Below are 23622 nucleotides of genomic sequence, written 5' to 3'. Positions count from 1 at the left end.
TGCCCTGGATGGACTCGAACTCCTGAGCTCAAACAGTCCTAACAAGTAGCTCGGGCTACAGGCGAGAGCCACTGTACCCCGCTCAAACTCTAACTTCTTGTGCTCTTGCTATAAGCCTGTCACTGTGCTTTATTTACATTGTGCTATTCATAATAGCCTTTAGAGGTGGATATTACTGTCATTCCCATTTTATATATGAGGAAACTGAGGTATCTGAACATGGTGATGTCTCATCTACATTTTGAGGAAAGCCTACAGTGGTTTATTGGCATAATGAAGGATCAGCGGAACAAGCACTGAACAGCTTTTAGGTGGGGCAGACCACTTTCCCATCTAATACAATTACTCTGACAAATGATAAAAAGAGCCACATATGCTTTGGAAGTTCCTGACCAATGTGAACTTGATTGTGCAGAATCTTATGGAAAACAGAAATTCATATGTCCTCTTTTGGGTAATTCATAATAGACATTACTCTGCTTTAAAATTAAGTTGTAAATAAAAATGGCTTTTATATTGGTGTTAAGAGCTCAGATTAACTCCTTCACTTCTATTTGTTCCATATGTTGGATACACGTGAAGAATTTACGGTAATTAACACCTGGTATTCTCTAGAAAAAGTCTCAGTAGATTTTCTTGTTTTGCATATTACTTCTGCAAACAGTATTAAACTATTTTTTAAACACATCATAAATTTCTCCTTATTTCATTAAGGAATTGACATGTCACGTACAATACTATTATGGAATAGGCATCCTTTGAAGCTATAATAGCTCTGAAGACCCTGGAGTTATTTCCTGCTATGGGGAATTAATATAAATAGATCAGAAAGAGGGAGAGAATTGGAAAGGCAAAAGCCTTTTTTTTTTTTTTTTACCAAATCTTACCAAAGTCTGCAAATGCTGACTGTCCAACCATCATCATATTTTGAGGTTTTTCCAATATAGTACTGACAGAGAAGTTTCCATCCTGTTAAATGAAGAAAACTTTGAATTAGACCATCTTAATCCACTCATTTGTTAAGTGTAAAACAAAGCATTCTAACTGAACTGGGGAAATAAATAACTTCGTATTTTGTTGTATTGCACAAAAATTATTCCAATCTCCTGTTTTACTTTTATTTTGAAGTAAAGGAAACTCCTGTGAGTTGAAGAAGAAAATATGAATCTGGTATGCTTTCCTTGCTGTCGATTCTGGTATCTTTTATCAAATCATCATCATAATTTCAGAGAGTAGTAATTTCAAGTACTGTGGAAGGCTTCGGAAATATAAAGAATTATAAAACTAGTTCCTACCCTCAAAGAGCTTACAGTCCAGTTGGGAGATAGAATATAAGTCAGAAAAATAGGATTTCTTACGGTAACACATAATTAGTATGAGTACAAAGACATATTTTGCAGATTTTAAGGGAAGAAGATTCTGTTGGGAACAATTAAGAAAAGATATTGAAATGAGAGGAGAATTTCATTGATCCTTAAAGGGCCAATCCATCAACTCAAGTTTACGTATCAATGAGAAGGGAAGCAAAGGATTACAAAAGCAGCCACGTGCTGACTGAGCAGAGGTGCCTAAGCTAAACAGAAAAGGAGAGCTTATTAGCGATCCTTTGTTTCACTCATTCTTTCCAAACAAAAACAGCACACATCTGATTACCAAAAATAATACGCCTTGCTTTAAATTATTGCCTTTCCCTTCTATAATTTTAGATTATTACACAAGAAAAAGAACTCAAAACAATGAATTTGAAATTCTGAGCTCTCAGGTTTGTACAGAGTTCTTCTTATTACTGACCTCTCTATTTTCTGTTTGAGATACTGACTCTGATTCCTACACACTGTATACAGGATATCTGTATACTTTAAAATGAGTTTTTCCTTCTTTGCTCCTTTAAGGATACTGTAGATCTGTGTGAGTGAAAAAATGAGCACTGGTTTTCTCCCTTATGCTCTCACACAAGAATCAACAGACATAAGACTTCTGTGACTAAATGTGGGGGATTTCTCCCCACCATAAACAAGCAATCATTTCTGCAGTGGATACCACCTGGCTGTCCTCTAATTCCACAGGCTGAGGGCTCAGTCCCTCAAATTACCCTAGACACCAGTCTGAAGTTTGGACCTCCAGTATTTCTGCCTGACCAGCTTCAAGTTGGAACTCACACCACCCCCTCTTTGGATTCACAGCTGGAGTGGCTTGCAGAACTCTGGGAAACATGTTTACTGAGTTATTATAGAGGATATTACAAAGGATACAGATGAAGAGATGAGTAGGGCGAGGTACGGAAGGGTCACAGAGCTTCCATGCCCTCTCTGGGCACTCCACCTTCCAGGAACTTCCACCTGTTCAGCTATCAGGAAGCTCTCAGAACCTAGTTCTTTTAGGTTTTTATGATGGCTTCATTAGGTAGGCATGATTGGTTAAACTGCTGGCCATTGGTGATTACTTTAACCTTCAGACTCTCCCCCATTCCTGGAGGTTGTGGGAAGGGCTAAAAGTCCCAATCCTCTAATCATGTCTTGGTCATTCTGGTGACCAGCCACATTCTGAAGTTATTTTGGGGTTGTCATCCACCAGTCAACTCATTAGCATACAAAAAGACATCCCTTTGGAGATTCTAGGTCTTTCAGAAGTTCTATGTTAGGAAATGGGGACTAATGCCAAATTTGTATTTCATAACATCACAATCTGCAAGTCGGTTTCTTAAGAAATCACTGCTGATCTTTATAGAGAAATGCACTGCTATAACAAAAGCACAAAACCCAAATGCTTGAGGACCATGAGTAAGGAAATAAGATTTTTCATGTGACAAGCAATGTTCCAACCACTTTAACACTCCATTGTCCCTGTGGAGAAACATGTTTCCCCTCCCATTATTAAAGCATCTGATGTATTTTTCAATGATTTTCTATAGACATCTTATTTAGTAAAGGTATTAAGCCTTAGGCTTTCCCTCCAGTCTTACCTAGAACCTGAAATTGCACTAGAGATGTGTCAAAGTTGCCAAATCCCTAGCTGAAGTGTCAAGTGCTTTTGCATTTTAGAAAGATCACAGCATTGGCCCAGCGTGGTGGCTCACGCCTGTAATCCCAGCACTTTGGGAGGCCGAGGCGGGCGGATCACGAGGTCAGGAGATCAAGACCATCCTGGCTAACACGGTGAAACCCCATCTCTATTAAAAATACAAAAAATTAGCCGGGCATGTTGGCGGGTGTCTGTAGTCCCAGATACTCAGGAGGCTGAGGCAGAAGAATGGTGTGAACCCAGAAGGCGGAGCTTGCAGTAAGCCGAGATCACACCACTGCACTCCAGCCTGGGTGACAGAGCGAGACTCTGTCTCAAAAAAAAAAAAGATCACAGCTTGGCTGGGCATGGTGGCTCACACCTGCAATCCCAGCACTTTGGGAGGCCGAGGCAGGCAGATCACTTGAGGTTAGGAGATCGAGATCAGCCTGTCCAACATGATGAAACCCCGTCTCTACTAAAAATACAAAAAAAATTAGCTGGGAATGGTGCACACCTGTAATCCCAGCTACTAGGGAGGTTGAGGCAGGAGAATCACGTGAACCTGGGAGGTGGAGTGAGCAAGTGAGCCAAGACTGAGTCACTGTACTCCAGCCTGGGTGACAGAGCAAGACTCCATCTCACAAAAAAAAAAAAAAAAAAAAAAAAAGATCACAGCATCCAGCATTGTGTAGAGTGGATAGAATGTTTCATAAATGAATGGAAAAATCTCTCTTAAAATATATCAGCCTTCTATGAGATAAAGCTGAATATCAACTCAATATACTAACTGAAGTGAACAAATTACCCCACTGAAGGTCTATGAATTTTGGTAAATATGTCTAGAAATATATAGATATAACCTCATGATTTATCTCCATCAAGAAATATTGAAGTAACAGCCTTCCATGTCTTCTAAAATGCCACTTTCACACTGAGCATCAATAGAAGAGCAATGCCCACTTCCAACTGCTGGAGGAAAATATATTCTGGCCATAGTGAGAGTAAGCAGAACACATTATACATGTGACAGAGTTGGGGGAAAAGACAACACTTCATTAAACAACTTTTCCATTATTATCATCACTTGTTCTTTACTTTGCTTAGCAGTATAAACATATATAACTTCATTTCCATTCAGATTACTTAAATATTTAATATGTAATGAAATGATTTAATAAACTGCATCATCAATATATTTTATCTCAATAGATAATACATTTTAAAGTGCAGCATAACTACACTCATTTTCAAAGATGAAGCTGCTCGGTAGCTATTAATGAAGGAGGAGAAACATGATCAATACTGTTTTTCATTTTGAACATATTCTGGGAGAACAGTCTGGTGCAAAGAACACTAGAATTGGAGTAAGGTGAGGTGGGTTCCAGTCCTTTTTCATTGAAAAGTTATGTCACTTTGGGACAGCCACTCACTGTTCTAGGCTTCAGTTCTTCAGTTGTTAGAAGGGATTAAATGTACTGTCTACTTGCAGGGTTCTGGAGAGGTCAAATGGAATGAAAGATAACAGTATTCTGCAAAATGCAATGTATCAGGCACCTATATGGTACTGTCATAATGGCAGTCCTGTGCTTATGATCTGCAAGTACTTTTTTCACAGGCTGCCATTTGGTACTCATTTACTCCATGGTCTAACTCTCTTTTTTACTTTTGGATTGGAATCTCCACCTATTTGTATATTTATGTTCTTTAGTATGAGAGTAATTTTGCTATGAAACAAACAATACTACTTTTTCTTACACTGTATTGTTTTTTAAAAACTGATAAATAATAATTATACATACTCATGGGGCACACAGTGATGTTTTGATACTTGTAATGTATAGTGATTGGATCAGAGTTTTTAGCATTTCCATCATCTCAAACATTTATCATTTCTTCCTATTCAAAATATTCAATATCCTCCTTTTTTTTTTTTTTTTTTTTTTGAGATGGAGTCTTGCTGTGTGGCCCAGGGTGGAGTGCAGTGGTGCGATCTTGGCTCACTGCAAGCTCCACTTCCCGGGTTCATGCCATTCTCCTGCTTCAGCCTCCCAAGTAGCTGGGACTACACACACCTGCCACCACTCCCGGCTAATTTTTTTGTGTTTTTAGTAGGGACGGGGTTTCACTGTGTTAGCCAGCATGGTCTTAATCTCCTGACCTTGTGATCTGCCTGCCTTGGCCTCCCAAAGTGCTGGGATTACAGGCGTTAGCTACCGCACCTGGCCTCAATATCCTCCTTCTAATAGCAGCAGGAGGCAGACAAATTCCTAGGCAGATAGGGATGGGTCCCGGTGAAACCCGACCTTGAAACCAAAGAAAAACTAAAGCCTGAAACCAAGTAGCCAGTTCCGGGTAAAGTCCCCGACCAGATTGAGAACTTCCTTGATGCCTCTTAGACAATAAAATGGTGCTTTTCCCAGGCTGCCATGGACCAATCCACATGCACTCCCCCATTTCGAGCCCATAAAACCCCCAGACTCAGCCACATGTGGGGATTCCCTGCCTTCGGGTAGGGGCTGCCCACTTCAAGTCCCCTGTCCACTGAGAGCTATGCTGTTGCTAAATAAAACTCTTCTCCACCTTGCTCAATCTCTGGTTGTCCACTGTAACACCCCCTTTAGGGCCCTGCATTTGCTGGTATCTCCAAGTTTTTAGGTGCCACTGTGCTCCCGTTGTCCAAACTCTGGCGCCTACGTCAGAAGCTGCTTGTAGTATGCCTGGTTGAGCCTCAGTCTTGCATGGAGTTGGCGCCTGGAGCAGCTGCCCTGCACTTGCTTGCTTATACACCCCTCATCATGCAGTGCCTGGCTTGCCCACAGTGGGTGTGAGATTAGAACTGGTAGTGCGAGCCAAACACAGCCTGCTGGGTTCAGAGGGCAGAGCCAGCCCAGTGGTTGTAAGTGAAACTTGAGCAGAGGCCCCACCAGTGGTGGAGGTCTCTAGCTGGTGAAGTGGCACTGAAAAAATCTTGTGTTAATTCCAGTTATCTGAAACTATATATTATTGTTAACCACAGTCATCCTGTCAACTGCAGTGCTATGGAACACTAGACATTATTCCTAGTTAGCTGCAATTTTGTATCCTTTGACTGCAGCATTTTTTACTGTGATGTTCTTACCGATCTGCACTGTTTCCCTGCAATCCAAAATTCAACGAACTCACTAGGGGCTCTGTTGCAGCCATCTCTTTACCTTTTCTTTTCTGAGTTGGTTTCTGGAATTACTGTGTACTAATTTCAATGACTTAAGGGTAGAAGGTTTAGAAACAGATTTCCTAGTTCAACTCTCAGCTCCACTGTTTGCTAGCCATGAGGCAGGAATAAGTTAGTCCTTCTCTAAGCATTCCTTGACTTATTAAAAAGTGTATTTTTACAAGGATTTTGTGAGGATTAAGGAGATAATACATACAAAATGCTCAGTATAGTGCCTAGCACACAGCATGCATTTAATGTTAGTAATAGTAGTAGGAACACTAGTAATAATGCTGTTACTACTGCTACCGCAACTACCAAAACCACTGAAGCAGCTAACCCACACCTGTTGACAAGGAGACTTTCTGCCACTTTCTACTTGAATTCCAACCAAAAGTGTCATGTGGTAGCAAGTAGCCTTTCATGGATGACTACCAATGCTCTGGCTTTCATGTTTAATATTTAATGTTAAAACTGCCATATTTATAAAGGTAAAAACTGACCATGAAGCAGTAAGTAATGACAACTGCATGCCCCTATCTTTATTTATGTAAAGCAGTGGTTCTCAACGGAGGCAATTTTAGTCCCCTGAGAACATCTGGCAATGTCTGCAGACATTTTTGATTGTCACAACTGGGAGGTGGTTACTATGAACTAGTGAGAAGAGGTCAGGGACACTGCTAAACAATTGACAGTGAACAAGACAGTTCTTCACAGAAAGAATTATCTGGCTCAAAATGGTGATGTGACAAGGCTGAAAAATTCTGACATAAAGGGTGTCCAAGGATCTGGTTTTGCCATTCTTTTTTTTTTTTTTTTTTTTTTTTGAGATGGAGTCTCGCTCTTTCACCCAGGCCGGAGTGCAGTGGTGCGATATCGGCTCACTGCAAGCTCTGCCTCCCACGTTCATGCCATTCTCCTGCCTCAGCCCCCCAGTAGCTGGGACTACAGGCACCTGCCACTGCATCCAGCTAATTTTTTATATTTTTAGTAGAGACGGGGTTTCACTGTGTTAGCCAGGATGGTCTCTGGTTTTGCCATTCTTAACTCTTCCTCCACGACACTTATCTACTTTCTTCCTTGAGTTCTGTTCCTACATTTCTAACCACTTCCTTGACATGTCTCTGTTTTTTGCTTTTTAAAAAAAATTTTTAATATAGAGATGAGGTCTTGCTCTGTCGCTCAGGCTGGAGTGCAGTGGTGCAATCATAGCTCACTGCAGCCTCAAACTCTTGGGCTCAAGCAATCCTCCTGCCTCAGCCTCCTGAGTAGTTGGGAGACATATCTCTATTCTAAAATAATTTTCTTCCTGCCCCAAATTAGTTACTTCTTTTATCTTTTCTATGTCTCTCTTTTTTTTATTTTTTATTTTTTGAGATGGAGTCTTGCTCTGTTTCCCAGGCTGGGGTGCAGTGGCATGATCTCACTGCAACCTCTGCCTCCCGGGTTCAAGCGATTCATCTGCCTCAGCCTCCCAAGTAGCTGGGACTACAGGCATGTGCCATCACACCTAGCTAATTTTTGTATTTTTAGTAGAGATGGGATTTCACCAGCTGGCCAGCCTGGTCTTAAACTCCCAACCTCCAATGATCTGCCTGCCTCAACCTCCCAAAGTACTGGGATTACAGGTGTGAGCTACTGTGCCTGGCCTCTATTTCTCTTATTGCTCACCAGAAGAAAACACAAGTAAGCACTGTGTTAATGGTCATCCTGTATTCTCAGATCTAACCCTTCTTGTCTATTCCCAACATTTCCTTCTTTAATCATTCATCTCTTTCCCAGGTTATTATAAATTCCTCCTAAATTTATTATAAACTTTAATCTCCCTACCTCCAGATGTTGCATGCTAACCTATCTGATATACAGTGGCCAATTTAATTGCAATAATGAAGGTTCTATTCATCTCATCCTCAGTCCTAAAACAATAGCTTCTCAGTAGATTTTTAAGAGATCAAATTACTTAGTTTAGAAATCAAAGCTCTTGCTGATCTTGTATAAACCAATTTTTCTAGTCTTACATTTCAATATCTCTTTCATGTTCTGGCCTAAACCAGCCACTTTATACCATCTGGATGTGTCCTTTGTCTCCTGTGCAATTCCTTGCCTGCCTTTTCCTCTTTCTTTCTCACTTCCAAATCACTAAAATCCTTTAATTCATACTAGCCATGTTGAATACTACATCTTTTTTTTTTTTTCCTTTCAAGACAGAGTTTTGCTCTTGTCGCCCAGGCTGGAGTGCAGTGGTGCAATCTCGGCTCACTGCAACCTCCACCTCCTGGGATCAAGTGATTCTCCTGCCTCAGCCTCCGAATAGCTGGAACTACAAGCGTGCACCACTACACCAGGCTAATTTTGTATTTTTAGTAGAGACGGGATTTCACCATGTTGGCAAGGCTGGTCTTGAACTCCTGACCTCAGGTGATCTGGCTGCCTCAGCCTCCCAAAGTGATGGGATTACAGGTGTGAGCCACCACTCCTGGCCTAAATACCACGTCTTTCTTGAGGCATTCACTGATAATTCTGGAACCAGATAGAAGCAACTGCTCTTTGAATTCCTGTAGCATAATGTATATCTCATCATACCAGCCAGGGTCATTCATACTCACATCCCAGCTCCTAGCCTACAAGTCCTATTCACTTCTGTATCTGCCAGAGCACTACCGTGAGGCTGTACATGCAACTGATACGTAAAAAGATTTGTTGAGTTTTCATTCTTCTCCTGGCTAATGTGGTTTTATAGGTTTTGAGGTTTTTTTGGCAAATTAGTATGTGACTGCAAAGTCTCTGTCCAATCTCTAATTGAAAATGATCATTCATTTTATGAAAACCAAACTTTACCTATCCTAGTTAATTCTGAATTTACTAATGATTAACTATTGTTACTGTGGAAACTGTGCAAACTGAGAAAGATTATCTCCTTGACCAAACTTTGGTTAGGCTCCTCCGAGAACTCTGCTTAACTTATCCTAACCACTACCCTGCCCAAGTAATTTCCCTTCCACTGACCCCCATCCTGCTCATTGGTTATAACATCCTGATTTTCCTTGTATTTGGAGGTGAGTCCAGTCTCTTCCCCCTACCGCAAAACCCCACTGTAGGAGCACTCTCGAAGAAAATCTGCCTTACCATCTTTAACAAGAGTTTAAAAATGCTTTTTCTTTAAAAGTTACTTACTGATCCAGCCACTTTATAAGAAGAAAAACCTTTAGTCCCCATTTTCTAACAGTGAATTTATTGCTTTTCTTTAAAGAAAACAGTAACAAAAGACCCAGTCAAAATCTATTTTATTCATCAAGAATCTTCTCCTATTGAGTTGCTTCACTCCATTTTTAAATCAGCCTAGACTGAAAGAACCTCAGATACTTAAGCGTGTTTCATTATGTTCTATAGATATTCTACTTATTTATAATGAGGCTTCCCCCGACCCTCAGATACAAGTTAATCAAACACACCTCTCATATTCTAATACTACAAGATTCACTTGTGGTAGCAACGAAAGGCCACCTGCAAACAAACTTCCCCCAGCAGTGGGGACTTAATGTATGGCAGTCATAAAAATATAGCAACCATATTTCTATTACCAGAAAAACAAATATAACTACATTTAAAAAAAAAGTAGTACATTAAATAAGTCTTTTTTGATTTAGATGTCTTACTTCCCCTTGCCCCATTAAAAAAAAAAAAAAGAATCAAATTGCTGAGCTTAGAAGTAGTCAGAAGCTCTGATTTCGTCTAAACAAAGCAACCCCCGATCGTAGTTTCCTTCCATGAAGAGATCTGAGTCATGACCAGCATCACTTACCATATTATGAGGGATGGCTGATAATGAGTCTGAGTCTCCTTCCATAAGTTTGTGCTTTACATTTCAAAAATCTGTTTATTTTTATCAGCATTTTAATAAAATTTATTAAAGGTTGTGGGTTTAATTTGGATTGAATAAAATACAATCAGTACAATCAGGAGTTGCGGATGGGAAATCAACAGACGTAAAATTAAAATTTGATAAATGCCTACTGCGTGTCAGGCATGTTACACAAACTGTTTCATTTGATCTTCATAAAGATCCTGTGAAGCAGAGGCTCTTACGCCCAATTTCTGTGTGTGGAAAGTGGGGTTCGATACTTGGCCAATACTTCACGAATGTCACTGTGATGGCCAGTTTTGTCTGGTCTCAGATCCTGTCTTCTACTATGTAGCCTGAAATTTAACTTTAAGATTTCAGGTGGTTTATTCTTCATTAATTATTCCATCATATAACTCACATCAAGCTAAAAGTAAAACAAAATCATGACATCGGTTTGGGAATCTTCTACTTAACGATTTAAAAAAAAAAAAACCCTATTGGGAAAGATTTCTTAATCCTAGTCAACCTGGCAGTAAGTTTGGTGTTTGTTGTCTTATTTCTTTATATAAGCCTAAAGGCAAAGGGGAAAAATTAGTCTTTTTAAAATAGTTTTTTTCATAAACCATCATGCTGACAAATTAAATGACAGTAACTCTCTCAACAGCTGACAGCATAGCAGGGGTCCTGTTCACATGCACATTAGGGCAGCCAGATTGGTTTAATTGGCAGTCATGCCTAAAAACCTTCAGAGTAACTGATGCTGAATGAATCACTTCCTTCAGCAATATTCAGTAGTTTGAATGCAGCAATGCAACCAAAGGCTCTTAAAGTTTTCTGTTTATTGTTGAAATCAACCAAGTGATTATTTTCATTTTATTTTCTAAAATTGTGTGCTTTTACTGAAAGCCATCAGTTTAAAATGCTTCAAGGAAAAGATTTCTTACCAAATTTTCCCATATCTCAAACTGGAAGGTACTAGTGGTGGCATTCAATGTCGTCAGGAATAAATCTAGAAAGAAAAATAATAAAAATGTAAAGTTTTGTAGTTTTACTGATGTGTACATTTAAAAACAGAAAAAAATGCAATACATTAAAAGAATTAATACAATTCTACTTAAACATATTTTAAATTATATTGTAACAAGTTTCATCCCATCAAAAAAAAAGCAGATGACCCTGTATTAAAGAAAATGTATTTAATGAGGATATTTGGTATTAGTCCTTCAAGAACATTCCTTATTTCCAAGAATAGTTATGTGTTGCACTTTTTTTAATCATGTGCCTTTTAATCTTTTTTATTCCAAAGTGTACTATATTTTTAAAAACAGATATTCTGATCACAATCACATTTGCTTTCTCACCCTGAAAGCAACACTTACCTATATATCATAGTTTTCAGCATTATTTTAAACAACAGTATTTCACCACTCAAAAGTTTTTGCACTCATGTTAAATGAACAATAAATTATGTTTCAAATTTTCAGTAATAGAATTGTCTTCATAAATTCCAGCTAACAAATGGTCGTTTTATTGAAAAGTACAATAATTTTAATAAAATTTCTTTGGAAAAAAATAGGTTCACAGTCAAATGAAACATCCTATTATTGTAAAGGCCTATTACTGCAAACAAATCTATTCTAGTAGCAGCATTTATTATGTTTGCATCATGGCAATTTTACTTAGTGAATATATAAGGTATTAAAACGATGAAGTGGCTTATAGGAATATTAAAATAACATTACTGTTTTATGCTTTAAAAAACAAATTACTGGCCGGGCACTGTGACTCATGTCTATAATCCCAGCACTTTGGGAAGCTGAGGTGGGAGATCAAGACCATCCTGGCCAACATGGTGAAACCCCATCTCTACTAAAAATACAAAAATTAGCTGGGTGTGATGGCGCATGCCTGTAGTCCCAGCTACTTGGGAGGCTGAGGCAGAAGAATTACTTGAACCCAGGAGGCGGAGGTTGCAGTGAGCTGAGATTCTGATCTCCAGCCTGGCGACAGAGGGAGACTCCATCTCACCAAAAAAAAAAAAAACGTTCAGAGTGATGTGAAGGCCATAACTACTGAAAAAAAAAAGTTTTTTTTTTCCTTCCTATATTAGATATGCTCAGAAAACTATCATTCACATTTTAATGTGTTTTCTGTAAGGGTGTCATATGCATTTGATGAAGCTAATTTATCTAATAATTATAATAATAAAGATTTTCATGGAATCACCCAAAAGCTAAGGAATTTGTTTACTTTTATAATTAGTTGAACTCAAAACTCCTCATTCCAAGTGGAACCATTCTTTTGTCCATGTATCAAATAGCTCTGTATTTATTTCCACAACAAGGAAAATGTTTTGCCTGTGGATATACAAATGTAGTCCTCTATGAACGTGATTTGTTTACTGTTACTCATGCACTCCCAATGACGTGTTACTTCCAAAGTCATTTGATCTCATTCCTTTTCTTCCAAGATGAAGGGCAAATCCCTCAGCTGTTATGTGAAGGCCACCTTACCTACCTTTCCAGCCTCAATTCTGTGCTACTCCCTCACAAGAAGATTGTGTTCAGACAGAGCAAAGTAGTCGCCAGATTTTATCATGTTTTTTGACCTCTGTTTGCCTCTGCACATGTCATTCCTTGTCTCTGTAGTACCTTTCCACCTCCACAGGCACTTGGTGAATGGATTCTTCAAAATTGGTTGAAATGTCCTCTTCCTTCTAGAGTTCCTTCCTCTCCCTAGACATAGCTTTCCCTCCGCTGTTATTTTCCTGTGCTACCTCCGTCACGGCAGTGATTACAACCTACCATGGTATTCTGGCTTCACATCTGTCTGTCCAAAGCTTCCTGAGGGCAGGAATCATGCCTAACGGATTTTTCTATCCCCGCTGTTTCTATGAGCTAGGAAATATAACATGTTCAAATGATTGTTGGATAATTATGGATAACATGCTATATGTATATTGTAGTTCTTGCAAATTTGCTTGGACGTCTAAAAATAATTGCTCTATTATGTCTTTAAATGGAAAGTCTTGGGAAAAGAAGGTCTACGTTAAAGTGTTTCATTAAAAATAATCACAGTGACTACTGTACTAAGTATGTTTAAAAGGTGTTACATTTTTATAGCATCTGAAAATGGGAATAATCAGCATAAGAAAGTGATTAGGGAATAACAGCCAAAGAGAGTTCTAAGAATCACTAAGGGAGGCATGAGTGCAAGTTCTGACCTATTTGAAAGAAGTAAAACCGAGAAAAGGGGCAAGCAAGCTACTACGTTACAGGTGAATTTGTTCAAACTGAAAATATCCAACTTTTGAAACTCTTAACCCATTTGAAAATAGAATAAATGTGGAGACATGTTTTCAACAAGAAATCAAAGGTCTGGTGTCTTGATAAGGCAGTTAGCGTCATGGGATTAGAAGAATGACTCTGTGACCATATATGGTTAAGATATGGTCAAGGGGATAGTTAGAGGGAGTGGTGTAACTACCAGCAATTTATCGCCACTTCTTGAAAACCAATTCAAAAATTTTTTTCCACTGGTGTTCTATTAGTCACAATCTATATTTGCATAGAAGGTGAAAATTATGCCCTCTTCTTTCATGCATATTTAAAGAATTTAGGAACTATAATACAATGCTGATTCTATTTCCATGGCTTCGCTAGCTATTTATTAAAACTTTGAAAAGTAGTAATGCTAGTTGAGGGATTGGAAGTATCTTATAAAATAGATTTTTAAAAAAATATCGTTTCACTATTCAATTATGTAAAGGGGTCATAGAAAAAATAAATGATTCATTACACGGAGAAACAAAAATAGAGAAAATTAATTATTAGTAATTAAATATAAAGAATCATGTCTCGGACTTGAACGAAATGGGAATGAAGAAACTCCTAAAGAAAATTTTTAATCAACGAAGCAATAAAGTTCTCACCCTCTCACATGGCTAAGAGTAATTCACAAAATAAAATTAAGGAAATGTACTCCAGAAACCGTCATGGATGTGACATGCCACCCAGATGCCCTTTTGGGAATTAAGGATTTATTCTCTCAGCTTCGAGAAATATTGCTGGTAGACAATCCTAAGTGGTTAGCCCTCTTTGGAACAACTTCGGCTGAAAAGGAGCTACCTTGCAGAAGGTTGCATCCCTTTCTGGGCTAGCCTGCATTCAATCAATGGTCAATTTGGAGGTATAAAGGCTGGACTCACTCACCACAACTCAGGACAATTCTACAGGGACATTCCACATTCAGAGCTCCCCAGGGGTCACTTGAGGCCTTTATTGACACTGAATTGCAGCCCAACTCTGTTTCTGTCTCATGCCGTCCACTGGTTTTGACTATAAAATGAAACTTAATGCTCGTGAATCTCAGTCTCAAAGTCTGCTTCCCGGGAAACCCAAACAACAATAGTTGATACCAAAAGTGATTTGAGAAAACAGACACTAAGATGAGATTCTGGGCTGGGCACGGTGGCTCACAACAGTAATGCCTGCACTTTGAGAGGCCGAGGCGGGCAGATCACCTGAGGTCAGGAGTTTAAGACCAGCTTGGCCAACATGGTGAAAACCCGTCTCTCCTAAAAAGACAAAAATTAGCCAGGTGTGGTGGTGTGCACCTGTAAACCCAGCTACTCAGGAGGCTGATGCAGAAGAATTGCTTGAACCCAGGAGGTGGAGGTTGCAGTGAGCCGAGATGGCGCCACAGTACTCCAGCTTGGGTGACAAGGGCGAGACTCCATCTCAAAAAAAAAAAAAAAAAAAGAAAGAGATGAGATTCTGTAGTTGGATCACCTATCATGGGGCAGGCAATATGGGTTCCTTCACTGGGGTAAGGCAGAGACAGCCCCCAAATAAAACACCTTTTCCCCCACTTATCTTTTACTGCTGCTGTCTTGCGATAGTATTCTGGTGGGAGGAAATACACTAGTGGGGGTGTGATATTTTGTGTGTTTTTTTTTTTTTTTTGAGAAATATGAGGCAAACACTAATGCTAAGGACAGGGTAATTAGACAGCTATTCCTAAGCTCAACTGAGGCAGTACAAGACAGATACAAAGGCTGAACATGATTGATCAGAAATTAAGAGCTAAATGTGAAAGGAAGAGGGTCTCTTGGGTAGCCAAAAAAAAAAAAAGAGGTTCTCACATCCTGCACCAAAAGGGCAAGGAGGACTTTGACCAGTAAAAGCGGAAGAAGAGAACCCAAGAAGGTTAAATTCTCAACCATAGCAGCTCTGCTATGCTAAGGTTAGAGCCCTAGGTTGGAAACAAAATACATGATCCATGGAAAGGGAACATGTAGGTTGATGAAGCAGAAACTTTGAGTCCTCAGATTCACGTAAAACTTCATAGTCTGTAGAAGTAGCCCACTCTTTGCTGTTAACGGTTAGTGTTCTTTCCTGTTTGATGATGATGACTGAGAAGTTCCTGCCCTCATTATGTGATTCACACCCCCATTCCTATGCTCTGCCCACCTTATCTCCTGGACACTAGGCCAAAAAGTAAGGTTAAATTACAGTGTAAACTTAGCCAGGAATGTGATGGACAGGTAGGAGAAAGGGTCTGCTGAATTAAGTCAACGACCTAGTGGACACGTACTGGCAGGAGCCAGGAGAGTGTGTATGAGACTAAGTTCTGTATGTGTTTGATCAAGGCAGGGTGGTGGTTGGAAGAACAGGGTTGGTATAGGGAGAGTGGGGTGAGGTGTGGTTTGGAATAAAGAGTTGGTGGCTTGGCGACTACATTGGACCCCTTTCACCCTGGAAGTGGCAGCAATTCATTTACAGGAACCATATGTATTTTGGATATGGGTTTGTCTTTCCTGTTTTAAAAACTAAGTTTAAAAATGCTAATAGAAACAACATAATGATAGCTGATATCACTGGTATTCACTTGAACAAATACTCCATAACAAAAGACCACATCATGATTTCATGAAAAATTCAGGATTTAAACTCTAAACTCAATTAAGTTCTTTTTCATTAGATTCATTTAACAAGTAAAATACTGAAAATACTCAATGCACATGCAGTTTCTTCCTCAGAAACTACAGAGACATAGACAAGTGTGTACAAAAACATTAAATGTTTTATGCTTCAATTATCTCCATTCATAGCTTGAAAGGAGTAAGCTACTGCATTTTAATCTTTGTCAACTGCAACTTAGCCTTCCTTTCAAATGAAGAGCTCTCTGGTTAAAGTTGGCATTAAAAGGAAGCCTCAGGAGTTTTAGAAACTTAAATTGGAAGTCTAAATGAACTAAATCATGTTAGGAAAACTCAAAACAAAGCTTAATGATTAATCATGAGCATGTAATATCCTTTTGATATACTATGGTATAAAAGAAGATGTTGAAAATTGTGATTTCAGGCACTATATCCTTCAGTGTGATGTCTCAAGTTTTAAGAAAAATATTCCAATGGAAATTTAAAAAAAAAACTATTCATAATATTATTTTGAGTTCCTGCATGAAGAAATTCTCCTTGGATAATAATAGTTACTATTCACAAAGGAGTAATATTACGGGTTATTTTAGAAAACACAGTTAATAAAACATTCGTAGTATTTTCTGTAAGCTGAAATGTCTGGAGACATTTCCACAAAGAATGGCTCAAAGCAGTATCATAACTTATACTGTTTCTATGCTCAAGCTAGGAGGCTATGCCAAGCTCATGTTTATATTTGTTCTATAGTACTATCCAGTTTCTCTTAGGCCCAGTTATATTAGTGGAAGGGCAGCATAACAATGTAGAATAAAAATATCTTTAAAATAAAACACCTTTTCCTCCACTTATTCATTAAAAACTATACTGAAGGCCATATGACTGCTGAAATCACTAAGACAAACCAGGTCATGCCAGCTCTCACTCTTTGCCGCAGCAGTTTAATTGCATTCTGTAGCTCAGAGGTCATCAATTGAAATGCTGTAAGGCATAAGGCCTTAACTTAAGTTAAGAGGGCCTGGTACAAACAAGATGATCAAATAGTAAAAAGACAAGGGCATACAAACTGAATAAGCATCTCAGGATAAGAGAGATAGTAGTATGTGAGGGAACTGGATGAAGCAAAAGAAATCATCACTGACCAGAGGGACAGAACTAATTAGCTCAAGACAGTTGTTGTTGTTATAGAAATATGATTTTTAATATGAAAAATCATACTTTTGAAATACTGAAACTTAATTCAAAATATTTGAAACACAGCATGGGTCAAAAAAACTCAAAACATGTCTCCAGGCTGATTTTGCTCGCGAGTATTTGTTTGAAACCTCTGATAGAGATGATTGCATTAGTTATATTTTTGTTTGCAGAAGATCAACCCTATTTCCTATAGCAAATAATTCTGCCAGATCATATTTTATAAAGATGCGCTAATTTAGTAAGATGATATGAGAAACGTGCTTGAATTGTTCCCCATTCACAAGTCTACATTTCCAAGAATCATTTTAAAATTTCAACCTTTAAGTTCATTATCTTCTATCTAGACTTTCTTTCTCTTTATTTCCTGAAACATGGGGTCCAAAATGAAGATTCACCATACTTAGCAGACAGCTCTGATGATCTCTAATTCAAGAAGGTACATAACAAGATACAGAGAGACGCAGACACCACACTCTGGAATCCAGGCACACAAGGCTGAAACCACTAATGATAGCAGTGAACACATTCCTGCCCTGTCTTCCCTCATCAGTCAAATCATGATCAGAAGTCAGGTGGGGCGGGGAACCACTGGCTTTATTTATTTCAGATTGTATATAAACTAAAAATTTTAGGCAAAACCAATAAATTCCAAGTAACAGGCTGCTGGCAGCAAATAATGATAGGAACCTGTTAACTGCACTGAAACGGGATGTCTAAGGGGATAATTTTCACTTGATGAGGTTTATTAACAAATGAGGAGTAAAAATTTTCCAATTACTACATTTTTATCATAGGAATTTATTTTTCATAACTTGTATGTTGAATTGTTAGGAGAAATGTAATCAAGACAATTGTGGTAAGTTAATGGTCCCCAAAGACTTAGCAATATTTTGAATTCTGGTGTTAAATATATGTATCAAGTGAAGTCACATATTTCCTCTACCCCTGTGAGGTCAGGACCTTAAGGAATTTCAGGGAGATTTTGTAGCTTTAATATTTTCAATATTGGAATGTTTATATGGGTTAACAGACATTAATACAAACTTCAAACATAAGACTCTCCACTTTCTCAAAAAGTCCTCTATGTTCCAGAAGGTAAAGAAGTCAACAGAGATTTTACTTAATGATGGAAATAACTGGAGAACAGGACCCTGGCATCAATAATTGCTAAGATTTTCTGATTTCCCATCAACTTTCATTTATGTAAATTAACTTAAATGAAGGTTTTAAAATATAAATTTTAGAATTATATTTGCCCTGATGCGTTTTCTGAGGGCAATGAAATCAGTCTGCAATAATTTGGTTTATGCACTAAGGTTACTTAACTTCCATTCATCCCTTTCATTCCAAAATCCTGATGCTTTCTTATCTTGTCCACCTGTGCCTCATTATAGATTTACAAAGATGTTGCACTTTCTAGTTGCTCAATAGCTGCCTACACAAGTGCTACTCTCCAAAAATGGTTTTTTTAGCAGCTGAAACATGGCATGTTGGATTTCTGAGTATTTATTTCCTCCAAATGAAGACTGGGCCAGGCGTGGTGGCACACGCCTGTAATCCCAACACTTTGGGAGGCCAAGGCGGGTGGATCACCTGAGGTCAGGAGTTTGAGACCAGCTGACGAACATGGTGAAATCCTGTCTCTACTAAATACAAAAAATTAGCTGGGCATGGTGGCGCATGCCTGTAATCCCAGCTACTCGGTAGGCTGAGGCAGGAGAATTGCTTGAATCCAGGAGGCAGAGGTTGCAGTGAGCCAAGATCGTGCCATTGCACTCCAACCTGGGCAACGAGAGTAAAACTCCGTCTCAAAAGAAAAGAAAAGACTGTATGCCAGTTTATGCTGATGTTTAAGGACTTCCAAAAATTACATTTTTTAATGCATTTCTGTCTCCTGAGAGAAACATTTTTGACAGAACTCTAAATTTTCAGTACATGATGGACTCCTAGTCATGGAGTATGTGTTAGAAAAAAACTCTTAATTTTATTCACAAAAATTGTGGCCAGACATTTAAAATCAAATTCAACTTCAAAGTGATTTATTTCTTAAGTGGCACAATTCAATCAAGGTGATAATGCTCCAAGAGTTATGGGTAGAAGTTGCTGGTCTCTCTAATAACTGCTACCTCAGACTGAACTGCAAAACATTATACAGGTGGTCAGCTAAGGTTAGCAGTTTATTTCTCTTGTAAATCCAAGGGAAGGATGGTTAAAAATACAAAATTAGTTATTTAAAATGATTTAAACTCATTGTAACTGAAAATCAAAACTCTAACATAGGCACTTATGCTCCATCTAGTCTGGAAACCTGATTTGTGTACTGTCTTCTTTTTTTAACTATTCTTAGTTCACTTTCTACACACCAGAGAGGCATTTTCTGCTAGAATAACCCTGGTCTTAACGAAATAACCTGCCTCTAAGGTTTCCACACATTATTTCTGGAACATACTGGAAGGGAATATTTTTCCTGAATCTAGAGCACTGTAGTGATAAACTGCCTGAAGTAATACAGTCTGATAACTTGGAAAAAGTAAGCAAAATGTTACCTTTCTGGACTTCACTTACTTGCCTAGAAAATGATGTGAAAGAATGATCATCGAATTTTTTTTCCACGTCATATCCACCAACTGATTCAAACATCTTTTAAATACCTCTGACTGCGTGGCACTCAACTAGGTATTGGAGAGATAAAACACAAATGATGGCAGGGCATGGTGGCTCACGCCTGTAATCCCAGCACTTTGGGAGGTCAAGGTGCGGGGGGGGATCACCTGAGCTCAGGAGTTCGAGACCAGCCTGGCCGACATGGTGAGGTTACTGTCTCTACTACTTCTCTCTACTCCTTCCTTGAGGAGGCAGATGTGGAAGTTGACAAATACTATGTGGTAATGGCTCTGCTAGAATTATGAATACATACTATTGGAACAGAGCTGGCAGAGGTACTCTCTCGTTGGATGAATTTGAGGAGAGCTTCACTGAGGAAGTGACATTTGCACTGGTCAGAAACTAAATGTGCAATTCGTTTTAAGAAGTTATTATATTCACATTAGTGAAATGCTAACATTACCAACACGTGACATTGTGTTTATAAAGGTTTGTATGTTTGAAATAAGTTAAAATCAAATAATCAGATTATTAAGAAACTTCAGGTTAAAGTAATTTATTAAAATAATGAGGCATATTCATGGCCTCTAATTAGTTCAAAAAAATTAAAGTTTATTAATGTAAAATACACACTAAATACACTTAACAATTATAAAAATTGCTCTTATATGCATTCCAGTTATACACAATCTGAAGCTGGTAATTCTGAGAAGAAAATAATTTCCCCAGCATATGGCATTTGATTAAAGTAGTCCCTAAACTTCATATGTGAAACTATAAAAAATTTCTCTTGAAGCAGAAACAAGTATAATAGTGATTAAACATGAAAATGAAATGTATATTAAAAATATTAAGGCTTCCTTTCAAAAGCTACATGAAATAATTTTAAAAACAATGTTAACTCTGAAAGTCTATCTTCAATCATTCTAATGCAACAAAGAGTAAACCTTATAGTGACTAAGAACTTCTAATGAACCTTCTTTTTCCTCAGTTTTCTCTGCCTGTTGTAATAGCAGAATGCTAGTTATAGGTCATGCTGAGTGCTCACTTCAATGAGAAGACTTCAAGCTTTCTTTATTAATGTCAAAGGGCCTTACATGAGAACCAAAACTTTGAGCTTTTAAAACTGAAGACTTAAAACACTGCATTAAAAACAAGGAAAGGCTATTAAGCTAGACAGGAAAGTTCTAATGCTGTTTTGTAAATTGATCATATTTAACTTATAGACTAATCTATAACATGGCAGAATATTCCTTTGGAGCATACATGATAAAACCTTCATCCTAAAAAAGCCACAGCCAAAACAGTGAACAAAATTCAAGGCCACTGACTTAAACAAAAAACCATCTGTTATCTGGCATTAGGACTGATGAGTTTTAGGTCAGCAAATGCCTACCAATTGTAAAAATTCCCTTCTGGAATGACAGTGTGAGCTCTACAGACCTGCTCTCCAGTAAAACAAGCATTAACTGGGGCAAATTATTAAAAAAAATTTGCAGCCTCTGGAAATTGTTCTGAGAGCATATAACAAATGAAGAAACATTTATTCAAGAAAATACACTAAAATCAGACAGGAAGAGCAAGAGCCTGTGACTTTTGAACCACTACCTGCTCTTTCTCTTCTCCTCCTAGCTCAGTGATGGAAACTCTGCTTCAGGAAGCTGCAGCCAAAGACACAGGGCTCCCCCTCCACCCAGCTACTAGTCAAGGACTGTGGTAACTTCTTGTGGGGCAGGCCACCATTTCTCATCTCCTCCTGCTATATGTTGTAGAGGCTAAATTCCAAGAGTGTGAGGCCAAGAGGCCTGGGACACCCCTTCTTCAACCCAGCCCCTACTCACAAAGGTGGAGGATCTATCTCTCGTGCAGCACACTAAGAATAGCGGGGGCCTAGCAACTCACACACCAGCCCTTTTGTAGGCCTTTGGTTCAATGCCAGAAAGGGAAGCAAAGATCAGAAGCTACCACTCCAATGTAGTGCTCTGTTCCTAAAGCAGGGATGCCTCTCAGGGGAAAGTGTGTCACTGTCCTCACTCTCACCTCTGGAGCCATGCTCAGGGATTTTGCCCAGGAGAAGTGTCAGGCTGTAACAGGCAGCTACAAAGCTGTCCCCTAATATTTAAAACAGAGTGTGGGGAAGTTCAAGCCTAAGGGTATATTCAAAACAAATGGAGGTTTGATGGAAAGCAATAGAGAGAAGGCGGTCAGCCTCATGAAAGAATCAAACTAAATCACAGACCAGGGCTTAACAGAGAGCACTAGGGAACGAAGAACTACAAATAACCTTCCTGAAGTCTGGACAAACCTACAACACTAACCTACAGAACAAACCTGCAAAGGAATCCAAACTTAATTATATCAGACCACGGAGCAATTTATGACCCAAGGTATTGTCAAAAATAGAGCAATCAGCTGGCAATTACTGAAGTCTAACAGCTGAGTGTGATCCAGAACGAGACAAAGAGAGCCCTGCTAAAACCACTGTCATACCAGGATGACAAGATACGTCTCCAAAGCTGTAACCTCTGAGGAGCAACATCAAAGGCTTCACACTACAGGGAAAATAATCTTCACTGAAATAGTCTAGCCAGTCACTAAACAAATAAGCAAGCAAACAACAATAACAAGCTTTGGGTAGTGGAGGGCAGTATCCAAAGTTGCTACAGTATATTATTGTGGAAAAGAATCTGGCTCCATTTTTTAATATTTGTCTGCTGACAGCTTTTAAATCTTACCCCTCCCTTTTCCTCTTGTGCCCTATATCTGGGCAAGCTGGTAAAAAAGCCAGCCTCCTTTGGTGCTGGTGGGAGGTTCATGCCCCTCAAGCCCTGCTCATGCACAGGAACCTCACCCAGGCCCCACCTCCAAACAGCATACAAATAACCTTCCAAGGCAGTCTCCTGTCCTTGATTTCTCAAACCATTTTCAGACCAGTTTGGAAGGCCTGCCTTGCGGTTCCCACAAAGCCTCTTTATGTGATTAATAAACCTTCTCATACCTTCTTGGCTTCTGAGCCAAATTTTGGAGGGAAGACTGTGCATACTTTTTCTGTGGAATGACCATAACAATTACCTAAATGTCCAATAAAAAATCATGAGACCCATAAAGAAACAGGAAAGTATAATCCATATACAAGAAAACAGAAAACCAAAAACCTGGCAACAGACAGCGCTGTGAGAGGGACCAGATGTAAATTTCACAGACAAAAACTTTAAAGCAGCCACTACAAATATGTTAAAAAAAAACTAAAGGAAATTACGCTTAAAGAAGTGAAGTGTGCCTTATCAAATATAAAATATCCGTAGATAGAAATGATAAAAAACCAAATGGAAATTATGGAACTGAAAGTAAATATACTGAAATAAAAAATTCACTTGAGCAGCTCAACATTAGCTTTAAACTGCCAGAAGAATTAGCAAACTTCATGATAGATTAAGCAGCCTGAAAAACAGAGAGAAAAAAAGGATAAGGAAAAAATGAAAAGAATCTCAAAGAAATGTGGGGCACAATTAAGTACACCAAGATATATGTAATGGAAGTTCTCCAGTAGAGGTGAGAGAGACAGAAGACAAAGAAAAATTTGAAGAAATAATGGCTAAAACCTTCCCAAATTTGATGAAAAACATTAATATTCACATCTAAGAAGCTCAATAAATGTGAAGCAGAATAAATGCAACGAGATCAAGACCCAGATAGATAAATCATAGCAAAAATGCTGAAAACCAAAGAAAAAGAAAATTTTTGAAAGAAGCAAGGGAAAAACTATTCATCATGTAGAAGAGAATCTCAGTAAGTTTAATGGGTGACTTCTCATCAGAAGCAATGAAGGCCAGAAGGCAGTGGGAT

The 23622-nt window shown here is 38.6% G+C and overlaps 1 protein-coding gene across 1 annotated transcript in view; it reads right to left on the bottom strand.

The window, feature by feature from the left end:
* The window catches only part of ITFG1 (integrin alpha FG-GAP repeat containing 1), a 303068-nt gene that overhangs the window by 197325 nt on the left and 82121 nt on the right, over positions 1-23622 (bottom strand). The window contains exons 7-8 of the mRNA XM_003280410.3: positions 10982-11046; positions 888-969 (exon numbers count right to left, since the gene is read on the bottom strand). Coding sequence (XP_003280458.2) covers positions 888-969; positions 10982-11046 — 147 coding nt within the window. The remainder of the gene's footprint in view (positions 1-887; positions 970-10981; positions 11047-23622) is intronic.

The sequence above is a fragment of the Nomascus leucogenys genome, chromosome 2, assembly GCF_006542625.1.
Source record: "Nomascus leucogenys isolate Asia chromosome 2, Asia_NLE_v1, whole genome shotgun sequence".
Classification (NCBI taxonomy): domain Eukaryota; kingdom Metazoa; phylum Chordata; class Mammalia; order Primates; family Hylobatidae; genus Nomascus; species Nomascus leucogenys.
This window is presented reverse-complemented; position numbering and strand designations above follow the sequence as displayed.